Source organism: Vanessa tameamea, chromosome 30, assembly GCF_037043105.1.
Source record: "Vanessa tameamea isolate UH-Manoa-2023 chromosome 30, ilVanTame1 primary haplotype, whole genome shotgun sequence".
Taxonomy (NCBI): Eukaryota; Metazoa; Arthropoda; class Insecta; order Lepidoptera; family Nymphalidae; genus Vanessa; species Vanessa tameamea.
In genome coordinates, this window is record NC_087338.1 from 5,190,086 (window position 1) to 5,203,268 (window position 13,183).

The 13,183-nt window shown below is 33.4% G+C and overlaps 1 protein-coding gene across 1 annotated transcript; it reads left to right on the forward strand.

Moving 5' to 3' along the window:
• Positions 1 to 2,144: 2,144 nt before the first annotated feature.
• LOC113391674 (ets DNA-binding protein pokkuri) lies at positions 2,145 to 10,336 on the forward strand. The gene is made up of 4 exons (XM_026627721.2): positions 2,145 to 2,312; positions 8,368 to 8,489; positions 9,123 to 9,277; positions 9,905 to 10,336. The coding sequence occupies exons 2-4, from the start codon at positions 8,393 to 8,395 to the stop codon at positions 9,971 to 9,973; spliced, it is 321 nt and encodes a 106-aa protein (XP_026483506.1). The 5' UTR covers positions 2,145 to 2,312; positions 8,368 to 8,392; the 3' UTR covers positions 9,974 to 10,336.
• The last annotated feature ends 2,847 nt before the right edge of the window (positions 10,337 to 13,183 follow it).

The window sequence follows — 13,183 nt, forward strand, 5'->3', positions numbered from 1 at the left end:
TTTGGTGGAATACACATGTGGTAGAATTTCGTTGAAATTAGACACATGCAGGTTTCCTCACGATGTTTTCCTTCATCGCCGAGCACGAGATGAATTATAAACAAATTAAGCACATGTAAATTCAGTGGTGCCTGCCTGGGCTTGAACCCGAAATCATCGTTTAAGATGCACGCGTTCTAACCACTGGGCCATCTCGGGCCGTCTGTTGTTAGGTCTAGGGGTTTTCAAGAATTTTACAGTAGCATACAGGAGTCTGGAAATACGCACGTCGTATTACGAGGGCGAAGGAATAGAGTACACTTGTTTTGTTTATAAATGATTATTTACTAGTGACTCGCCCCGGCTTCGCACGGGGGCAATGCTGATGCTAAGTATACTACAGAATACCTTATGTTTAAAATTGCTTCGTAAATAAGTCGTTATTTCTCGTAAAAAGTAAAGGATATAAAATGTTTATTGTTCGTTTACCATTGTGGATTTTTATTGACCTTTTTAACATCACATTAGAAACATTTAAAATAATCATTGCGAATGTACTATATTATGTACGTATTATAATAAACCTTCCTCTTGAATCAGTCTATCTATTAAAAGAAACGCATGAAAATCCATTGCGTACTTTTAGAGATCTGAGCATACATAGGGACAGAAAAACAGCGTGAAGCGACTTTGTTTTATACTACGAGTAGGATGATAACAAAAGATACATAATATCATCACGATGATAAATACTACGCAATTATTTTTTTTTATGATATCGGTAGGCGGACTAGCGAATGGGCCACCTGATGGTAAGTGTTCATCACCGGAACACAAGAATACTGAGTACTGCTGTTTGACGGTAGAATATCTGATGAGTGATGATATGATATCTACCCAGACGGGCTTGCACAAACCCCTACCACCAAGTTTTAAATTAAATAGAAAACAAAAATTACAAAGGAAAATTTGTATTACATTGTTGTGTCAAAATAATTATGATTTTTTAAAGTAAAACGATCTAGAATTAATGAACAGTATTGTTGCAAAATTAGCAATTTCAAATAATTGATTTGATATTGACTTAGTTCCTTTACGACAATGTTTGCCATGTAATTGGCTAATCTCTCTATACTCTACTCCAACCAAAACAGGAAAAAAGCCAAATAAACAACATTTGACAGCAAATTGACGCGATATTATTGGTCGAGAGCTCGATTAATCTATGATATTCGCTATGGATTTGAGAAAAAAATGTGTTTTGAATGTTGACGAAACTGTGATCTGATTTGAAAGTAAATTTAAACTGCATATAAGTAGTTAAGTGTAATAGTGTTGTCTTATAAATAAATATATATTAATCATAAACTCTTAGCAGTGCACGAAATAGCTGGGTTATTAGCAAATCTTATGAAACACGTAAATCTAAGGTTTTTTAATATTATTTCCTACTTCCATTGGAATAAGCTATAAGGAACAGTTTGGTGGATAGCGATCAGGAGTTTATTAAAAATAAACTCTACACATAAATTCATTCTATTTTAAAAAAGGTTAATTTAATAGCCATAAAAGTTGGTTTTAAAACGTAACACAACATCGTATGTTATTTACGTCAATTAAATAAATCACTTGAAAAAAAAAACATTCTAAATCTGTCGTCCGCCTTATCCGAAAATAAATTTGGCGGGAAACCGAAATAGCGGAAACCGCCCTTAATTATCGACTGGCGAAACCGGAGGACCGATATTACTGAAAACACATTACAAAATACACCTTCCGGCTTTTAAATACGGCCCAAAATGACAATAGCACGCGTACCGTAGTTACAACGTTTTAAATAATGTTACGGAAACGATTAGTTTCAGAGCCACATGCTGACAGGATGCGTGAATTCATTATTGATTCTCAAAAACAATCTTCCATCTCGCTCTACTCATTGTCATTCTAAATATGCGAAAGAGTAATACACCGCACCCGCATCCGGCTTCAAATAATATTACCTACTTTATATAAATAAGACAAAACATTTTAAACTTACTTAACGTAGTAATAAGGCTTAATTTCGCTTGCATTTAATTTCACTTCGGACGTTTTTTTTGTTTCGATTCGCGTTGGCATCTTGCATTCATTGATGTTTTCGTTGTACGTCATTCAATCGAGTTTAAGCAGTCGTCGTGTGTAGACGTGTTTCGGTTTCACAGTCGTAGTTACGTGCTTCGAGAATTTACTATATAATATAATCGGTTTGTTTAATTGATTGATTATTTAGGCGAGTGGTTACAGTGAAGTTAATTTAAGCAAGGAAAAGGATTTTTCGAGATTTATTTTTTTATGTAAGTATACTTTTTTATGTAAATGAAAATAATATTAAAAAATACATTCGTCTTCGTCACTAAAAATATTTAAATGGTACAAATATTTATTATTGTACATTAGGTACAATTAAAGTACCTACGTATTGATTATTTTGTATTATATTTTAATTTTAATATACATTTAGGTATTAAATATTAATCCACATTATATTTAAGGTCAAAAGACAGATAAAATATAAAGAATGATTTGGATGATTTATTGAATCTATATTTTTTTACTTATGCCTTTAATCTGGAATAAAAAGTACTATATATATTTTTTAATTGAAATTAACGCAAATATCCAAATAATAGAGCCAGAACAACAATAGCAGATTAATTTAAATTTAGTGTATTCAGAAATGCAAATATGGAGAGATTTTATCGTCTTGTGAATTGTAATATACTTAATACACGCGGCATTCCTTAATATGCGTATCCATGCACTATAAGAGCGAGCATACATGTCTGTTCGTAAAGAAAAAAACAATTTTTGAATTTCGAATTCGTTATCGTTAAACGCATAACTTTAACAGCTGTTGTATTGTTATTTTATAAGTTGATTAAACGTGAAACGAATACCGGTTTCCAATGTGTACTAATTAATAGATATTTCCAAGAAATACCGGCAAGAAATCTCTGCATTTTTTCTTAATTTGTACCAATATATCTGTATTAGTAATTTATAAATATATTTTTTGTAGTATCTTTCTTTATTCTGTTTTTTTTTTATGAATTATATTAATTGACGAATGTCAAAATGTCAGTAGGATTTTAGCATTATAATTAAAAAGAAACGCGTGTGTAACTATGTACACGTGAATTATGTGTGTATATTTATATGATAAAAGTTTAACATTGAAAATGTTTATAATTAAAAATGCAGACGAACGAAGCCACGGGCCGGACTTGTTTGATAATAAATGTGTTTCCGTCTGTGTAATGTGTAGTCTGTAGGAAGCGGTAATGGCGGTCGATTGTTTTACGTTTCCCGCCATCTTACTAATCGTTTAACGACTTTCGCGCGTTTCCGCTGACGCCATAATTGAGGGAATTTCTTTGTACGTTGTTGTATTGTAACGTTATTATTGTTACTTGCGTCTTTTGTATTGTATTTATTATTGTTTTTTTTTTAATAATATTAGAACAATAATTCTAGATTTATTTTTACACTACTACCTATAAAGTTATGTTAGTTTTTTCAATTCATCGTAACTTTTAATTACCTAAACAGATTTTGACATCGAGGGTATCGTTAGAAGCATTACATCCCGTGTGACATTGGCTGTTATTTTTTTTTTAAATATTCAATACAGAAGAGCAGTTGTTTTTTTTTAATATTTAAAGAATGAATCTTGTGTTTATTAAAATGTTATTAGTTTGTCTCTGTCTAGTTTACAAGCTTGCTACCGAGGACCGCTGAGTTAGACCGTTAGACTCGCTGAGTTTCTTTCGCCGGTTCTTCTCAGGTCAGGGTGTTTCCTTTTCCGAATCGGTGATAAGGTTTAAGTGTAATGCTTCTATATTGAATAAAGGAATTTGAGTTTGAGTTTGAGGGCCCTAGGGGATATGATAAATTCAAAATATATCATATCCCCTAGGGCCCTAGATCTATAGTGTATCTGATGTCTTTTTTAACGGGAAACCGTATAGATTTACTTATAAGTAAGACAAGTTCAGTTCAGATCAGATCGCGTGAAACTTACTTATTGGTTCGAATTCGGCGTAAACAAACAAGCACCATTTGCTGTTCACGCCGCACTCGTTTGTTTTTGTGATTCTCTCATCTCGTGTTTAACGGTGAAGGAAAACATCTTGAGTACAAAAGTAAAGTTACATGTTTCATTGATCGGCAAAGGTCTCCTCTCCCTTTGAGGATAAGGTTTTTACTAATTCATATCGTACTAATTCGTGTAGACATTAGGCTGTATTTCATTGAAATTAGATAAATGCAGGTTTCCTCACGATGACTTTCCTCATGATGTTCCTTCACCACGACCACGAGGTGAATGTCTGGTCTTGTCTGGGTTTGCACTCACAATCATCGTTTAAGGTGCACGCGTTCTAATCGGTCCATCTGGGTTCACCATACTTTCATATGTCTGATAAAAATCTAAACAGAAGTGAGTTCTAAAATTTTTCCTAAAGAAACCATGACCCAGCAGACACATACTTCTACATCAATAAAGTTTTCTATATAAATATTTATTAAAATACATACAAAACTACATTAATCAAATGATTTATTTCAACGCGTACTGCATAATAGTTTTAAAGCTGAAGAATGCTTGTAACGCTAGTAATAATGGTTTCTGGTGTAGTATTTTATTATGTTGGTAGGACGTGTGAATGGCCTTCCTGGTAGAAAGTCAACATTGCCGATAGACATTGGCCGAGATGGCCCTGTGGTTAGAACGCGTGCATCTTAACCAATGATTTGGGGTTCAGACCCAGGCTGGCACCACTGAATTTTCATGTGCTTAATTTGTGTTTATAATTCATCTCGTGCTCGGCGGTGAAGGAAAACATCGTGAGGAAACCTGCATCTGACTAATTTCAACGAAATTCCGCCACATGTGTATTCCACGAAACCGCATTGGAGCAGCGTGGTGGAATATGCTGCAAACCTTCTCCTCAAACGGAGAGGAGGCCTTAGCCCAGCAGTGGGAAATTTACTGGCGCCTGTCATAAAGTTTTAATTAAACAAACGGATCATTCCAAGTATGTCCTACCCTACTTTAAATAGGAAGTGTATTGTAAGGCCGTTTCACGAATGAATCACTGACGATAGTGAAAGTCTGAATCACACGAGTGCGGATTGGCGTCACGTCGTTTTGTTCGATAATATAATGTATTCTGTAAATACTCAATTGTTTTTGACAATTGTCTAAATCTAGCGTAAAACGAAGCGCTTTACTTATATAAAAATATTAAGATTATACTGAACCTTAAAGTCGCGACGCGGAGGTTTTAGTATATAACACATGACGGTTTTATTTGTACGTATATATTCAGTAATTTACATATATAAAATGAGTGTCAAAACTGTATATACCAATAAAAGTAAAACTCTTGACTTCGCTATTCGTATAGTTTCTGATTTGATTCTCACACTTAAACACTGTGTATATTATGCCTGTAAATTAAATTGCATCTGCACAAATTAATTTAATACGGATGCAAGAAGTCGTCTCATTAACATCTGCCACAAACATCCGAACAATGATTAAAAAACGGCTCCTTACACTTACCGGAAGTGTCGATTTCGACTATGGTACGTCGGCGTGACGCGCTTCCGTCTGTTAAATGTAAATGCTAAGGGTCCTGCTGGTGTATTAGGCAGATGATAAGATTTAACTGATAAATATGTTTAATTCGAATTTGAATTAATACGTTTGGCCTTAATACTACTTTCAATTCATGTTCAAAGTTTTTAGTATTATTTTTATATTAATTATAATTCAATTTATCCCTCCAGTTAGGTATCTAGGATATATATAATTGCAAAGAAATAAGTAAATTAAATATCAAATTTTAGTGTTACGTTACAGATAGATAACGTTGTGTCCAAAACTCTTGAGCTTTGGACTAATAGGAAAAGAAAAACAGTTAAAAAACATAACAGTCGTATTATTGACTCCACATTTATATAGTACTAGTTGTCGCCGGCGGCTTCGCTTGTGTTTTATGCATTGGTTGTCATGAGTTAGGCATACAGTCTATGTTCTTCTTCTTGCTTCATACTAGAATTATCAATTTCGGTTTAGTGATTTAGCCATCAATAAGTAACCAACAGACAAGAGCGACTATTGCTTTTGCATTTATAATAGTAGTATACACTAGATTCCGTCCGCGACTTCGCTTACGTATACTGGGGAGCAGATTTTAGGTACCGTATGGCTTTGACAACGTATAGGAAATATTTAATAATGTTTGTTTTAGTTGAGACGTACAAACAAACAAACAAACTCATTCCTATTTAAAATATTAGTTAATAAGATTTCCAGTTTTCGTTCATTATTATTCTCAAAGAATCGCACTTACTCGTAAAACAGAGATGCTTGCTTCTTATGAAATCGTTAAATGATGTCAGCATTCTTGACACAATTCCGCGCGGTCGTAAAAGTCTATAATAACTCACTTGAATGGATACGATATTTTGACGCGTGTGTCCTTTAAATGTTATAATCATAATTGATAATCTTTGTTGTTATTTTCTGATCGTTTTCAACGTTGAGTTTCGAATTTGTTCTAATAGAATATTGAATATATGGGTGTTTTTCTGCTAGTTGGAAAATGGTCCATAGAACGCTGTCACGATCATGTTTTTTGTTTTTGGATTTTTTATAAAATAAGTAAACACATTTAAAGGTAATATATAAATGAAGTATGTATTGTGTAAAAGCCTACACATTTTTTTCTTTATTTGTAAGTCTCACTACATAGTATAAAACAAAGTCGCTTCCCGCTTTCTGTCCCTAAATATGATTAGATCTTAAAAATTACTCAACGGATTTTGATGCGGTTTTTTTTTATTGATAGAGTGATTCGAGGGGAAGGTTTATATGTTTAACACATGCATTATATAATTGAGATTTATTGATAATTTTTGTTTCAAATGTGACGTCGTAAATAAACACATATTTTGAGCTTACATTGCAAACGTGGACTGAATCCTACGAGATAGATCAAAATAATGTACTACAGAATTGTACACCTTAAAAAGATATTCAAAAAAGTCCGCGTTAGTATATGTCTATCTCTTAGGGATAACCCATATTGCACCCGAGCGAAGCCGGGGCGGGTCGCTAGTTTATTAGAAACCGCGACAGAGGTTGCACTGATATCAAGCAATCAAAGTATTTGTCTTACTAATAAACCAATAATGTCATAAATAGTTTGAAACTATAGTAATAAATGTATTTTTTATTCTCAATAGGTTTCGAATGTTTATAGTAGTGCTTTTTTTTTTAATTCCGTCCAGTAGTGGTTGGTTGGTGGGGCTAATGCAAGTATTATACTGCCTAAAGCAAAATAAAATATTATGTTTTTAAGTATTCTATTCAGTTGAATCAGATCAATTATATATATTGCTTATTTATAATCAAAGACTGTTATGTATCTCGTTAACGACACGTTGTTGGACAAAAGCCACTATTTAGAAGATTTTGCCAAAACTTACTGATAGATTCGGATTTCTTTAACTCCGTGAACGATAAATTATATAACAAATGGCATGGGCATGAAAAATCGGTCGTGTTTGTTTGAACCCTGTTCCTTTCTGTGTTTAATCCACCGAGCCATTCTTCAAGTTATCTATAAAATTAACGATTATCATCTAACAATGTCCTCGCCCTCTGGTACCAACTACATCGGATATCCGCCCCACACAAAAATCGGGAAATCATACAAAACATGGCCGATACGGAAACCGACTGATTCAAATCCGCCATAATGTCGCCGGAAACCGGATGTGGGTCACGCGTCCGTACTAATGACGGATTAAAATGGCGTCTATTATGTAATTATTCGGATGTTTTCTTTCAGTTTTTTTTCAATGTGACAGGATGTGGCAATAGGTATTCTAACCTGGAGTGTTTTTGATATGATTTAACCGTTACAACACGACTCCCCAAAACGAGTTGCCGGTTTCGGGGTTCGTGTATATTGTGTTAGTTTATTTATTTATTCCACTATAATTTTTAAATGTCTAAACAAAGTTCAATGGTTGGGATATGGTGAGAATTCTTACTGAAAATGATATCGTTTTGACTGATTTCGGTCACTGTGTCCAAAGAAAACCAGCTAACTACGCAGGACATATTAACACATAAATGTCTGCGCAAACACAGATCTAGCCTCTATTATTTCACTCCGATGGCACGTTTAATCCAATGAAAAAAAAAAAAGACTTCAATCGTTGGACCCAAAGCCCTTACGTCTGAGGCATTGTTTTATTTTTATAAGTCAAATATTTTATGTTCTTTTTTTTTAAAAGAAGTGGTATTAAATAGTCGTTTTCTTTGTTTCACAGAAGCAATAGTCGTTGTGTGAGCGAGATGCCAACACAAGCTCGGTGCGACCGCGTCCCGCCAGCGGATGGAGCATGGGGTGCCCTTGATTTGCGGGTGTTGCAAGAAGATGACTTGCCCCTTGGTAAGCATACTCTAGTTCCTAATGCTGAGATCATTAATCTTATATTTGTCATTTAATAAGTCTTTCCGCTGATGTAATCCAGGGAGTCCTTAAACCGAATTTCAATTGAATGCCTGTTCAAATCCAGACGAGCATCACTGTTTCAATTCGAAAGTTCAAAATTGACACTACTGGAACTGCTGCTACTGCGACTGGAATAATCTAGAAACCTCATTAAATGGGATATTCATACTGCTGCTTTGACTTATGGAATTTATTCCTACTCATGAAGTTCATGATGTTTTCATCGTGTAAAGTCTAAACCAAAAATCTATATTGCATATGGGCCACCTGATATAGACAATAGCACTGTAAGAAATATTAACCAAATCTTACATTGCCAATGCGCCACCAACCTTGGGAACTAAGATGTTATGTCCCTTGTGCCTGCAATTGCTGTTGTTTGGTAGAATATCTGATGAGTGGGTGGTACCTACCCTGACGGGCTTGCACAAAGCCCTACCACCAAGTAAAGTACTTTAGATAGACCATAATGGAATAAGCTGAGAAGCCAACTCTTGATCAGAAGTTGCTATGCCCAGTACTGGGACTAACACGAGCTGTTAATTCACTCCTAACATTGTTTTTCTACAGATCCGAGAGAATGGTGTCGTGCGCAAGTCGGTGCGTGGGTGTCACGTCGTGGCGGTCTACCTGAACGATTCCCAATGAACGGAAAAGCCCTTTGTCTCATGTCAAGGGATATGTTCGCCGCGCGAGTCCCTCGACTTGGACATGCCTTGCACCAGGTAAGGCTATTCTGCTCCACTTATAATCCTTTTGTTTTAAATACTAAAATGTGAATCGACCTGCACTTCTGAGCAAGGGCCTATATTTTTGAGGATAGTAATTTATTCACGCTCTTCTAATGCAGGTCGTGGATACACACTTGGTAGATTTTCATTCTACTAATATCGGTTTCCTCAAAATATTTTCCCTACCATAACGTTCTACAATTGCCCATTAAATGGGTGATGGAAATTCAAAGATCGAAGAAAAAGCATCGTATAGTCAAATTATTCAGACATAACATAAATAACATAATCAGCCTGTAAATTTCCCACTGCTGGGCTAAGGCCTCCTCTCCCGTTGAGGAGAAGGTATGGAGCATATTCCACCACGCTGCTCTAATGCGGGTTGGTGGAATACACATGTGGCAGAATTTCGTTGAAATTAGACACATGCAGGTTTCCTCACGATGTTTTCCTTCACCGCCGAGCACGAGATGAATTATAAACACAAATTAAGCACATGAAAATTCAGTGGTGCCTGCCTGGGTTTGAACCCGAAATCATCGGTTAAGATGCACGCGTTCTAACCACTGGGCCATCTCGGCTCTTATTCAGACGGTTAATCTTATTTTTTTTTCTTTTCAGGATTTTAGACGAAGACTCGCGAAAGCTTTAGCTCTTCAAGAACTCATTGAAAAGTTATCATCAAAATGAATAATATCAATTTGAAATAACACAGGCGGCTCTCATTTGACGTCACACTAACTGAATGTTGTAATTCTAGACATTAAATATCCTGTAACGTATTATAATGATAAAATATATGTGTGGAGATAGAATCGCCTTCGTTGTCTATATATCTAGCTGTCAATATGGATTGTAAAAGAAGTATAGTCGAAAGTGACAGTTTTACACGACAATTTTTTTTTCGCAAAATAATGTTCTCAAATTGCGTGACACGAAATCTAGCTCTTTGGGGATCACCGAAGCGCTTCGAATCACATTAGTTTTTCGTTCAAAACTGTCATCTAATATTAACAATCTTTCCGACACGTGTATCTTGTTGTGAAAACCTCTTTCTAATGTAAAAAGTAAATCGTTTAATACGAAGGTGATGACTGCTTCCAGATGTTTCTAGATCATCTTTTTTAAACGTAACATGACAGATGTCAAACTTTATGAGATATTTGTATTATCTGTTGTAATTGACACATGTCAAGTTTTAACTCGATAGGTTTTTTAATTGCATATAATTTATAAAATAATTGTAAATTAATATGGCAAAGGCCTGACGTCGTAAAGATATTTAAATGAAGAAGAATTTTTATTTTTGTAGTTCCAGCAACATTAATGTTTCAGTCAAATCGAGTAATGCCCGTCTTATAGATAATTAGTTATTAGTGGCGGTACATATCAAATTTATAATATTTAAGGCAGTGGAGTTCGTTTACAGCTAGAGGGCAATTAGTTTTTTGTAAATATTATACGTATTTGTAACGAAATATTTTAGACATACGCCAGTTTTTGTTCTCAAAGTCAACCTTACTTTATCTTTATAATATTCTGAGTACAAATTGAAAAAACATAAACAGCCAAAAAATAGAATCGATTAATGAGCTGAAAATAAACTTAAGTTCTAGGTTGTTAAAGAATATTCTAAATATCTAGAAGATATTCTTTCCTTATATAATCATCTATAATTTTTTTTAGTACTGTATTCATCGACATAATGATTTAATCAGATTTTAGCCTTCGTCATATTCATTCTTTCGTTATTACAAAAAAAAAAAAAATTCACATACATTTTTGCACTTGCAATATATAAAGGTTTAAATGTTTTTAATTCACAATTTCGAATTTAGATAAATGTATTTTTTATTTGGCGACTATTTACGTCATTCGTTCAAGACATTGATCTCTGTTCGTTCATTGTCATATTACTTTGAACAAGCAAAAACTGATGTATGTGTATAAATTAGAATTATTTACGTAATTGTTACTTAGTTTTTTAAATAACGCCCTCTGGCGACAATTATAAACCTCATTTCCTTCATTTTTATTTAGTAATTATTCAATGGAAATTTCTAGACTGTTCCTATTAAATTAGTACAGATATTTGTATATATCGGTTACCCATGACCTATTATTTTTTAATATATTGTATAATTTCAGTATTATAATAGACTAATTCTTGTATAATTGATGTTATATTACTAATGTATGTTAATTTTAACACTTAGGTTTATAGCAAAGGTACAGAGGTTCGAGTAGTTGACACAACATTTGATATTTGATTGGTTAATAAAGTTATGTGCATAAAAAACAAAATAAAGTTATTTTTGTAATATTTTAAATGTATTCAAAGACAATTAATTTTTTATAAACATTTATAATTGTCATAGAAATTCATCTAGTATTTTCAATATTTAATTATTTCGAAATCTTATAAATTTTTTATGCTGACGCTCCGTGATAATCACGATGTTGTTCGTATTATGTATAAGTCCCGCTTACGGAAAAGTATTTTGTAGGAATTAATTTTATTTGTTCTTGACAACCCATTAAAACTTTCGGGGGCCGTATACCGTTGCAGAAGCTTCATTGTAAGGACGTAAATAGGTGTTCACTGTCCCAAGTACTGTTAAGAAATACAACAGAAAATCGTAATCAAGATTCGAACTTATGATATTTAAATAATATGCACTCGTTCTATTTATTGACATTGCATCGTCTGCTTTAAAATATAAGCAAATCAAATAAAAAGTGACCTTTTATCAAAACGTAAAGGTTGTAACAGAAAAAACAAACAGTCGTAAAAGCGTCGCCTTTTCGAAATACCTTTATTAGTACGAACATTATTGATTGTTGTAATGTTGTGTAAGTACTTCAAATATATAATGTCTGGTTACTATATTTAAGAAACGATTCGTTTTTCTTACGAAGCGTTAATCAGCTGCTATTGAAAGAGCGATAGAAAGGTATAAAAATGACAGATACTAGTGTTGCAATATAACAAAATTGCAAACGTCACTTTGACAATTTGAAAAGTACTGGCCTTGATGGATGAATTAAATAAAAAAAATAACGAATTGTTTTTTTGAATATAGTAACAGATTCTTGAATATAGTTTGTAAAAATGTTCGTGTAAATTTTAATAACCGTTCCTTTAGTCGGAATTATATGTTACTATAATTGTATGTTTTGTTATAATTTCTAGTCAGGTCAGGATTTAAATATACTATATATGATGTAAACAATTGTTTTATTTCTCACATAAATACATTGAACTTCTACGCTACAGGACGAATTGAAAAACATTTTTTTTTTTATTTGAATGGTTTAGCAAGGCATAGACTAACAGACATTCGTTTTAATTTATTCAGACATTATTATTAGTGATGGTAATTCTCCATGAATGAACAAAATGGGATTTAGAAATTTGAATGAAAATTTATTATCGTTGTTGGGGCGTATGTAACTAATCGTGTTAAATATGACTAGTGAAGGTTGGAAAGGGAAAGGAAGATCAGAGATGAGATGGAAGTGAGCAAGATTGGAGGTGAAGACTGATCAAAAATCAGAATCAAAATATTCTTTATTCAAGTAGGCTCATAAAAGCATTTTTGTACGTCATATCACCGGTTCGGAAAGTAGATTCTAACGAGAAAAACCGGCAAGAAGCTCAGTAGTTACTATTTTTCACCATTTTAATTACAGAGTATGTCACTAAAGGATATTTTTTTTTACATATCCCGCCTAGAAAGCAATAAATACTTAGTCCACGCTTTTCTATCTTTAATATAATCTTGTATTGAGTAATATGCCTTATTTATCAATATATTTTTGATATGAGCTTCAAATTTTTTAATAATCAAATTTATAATTATAAAATGTTTTATAATAACGTGAATTCGTTTATTTGTT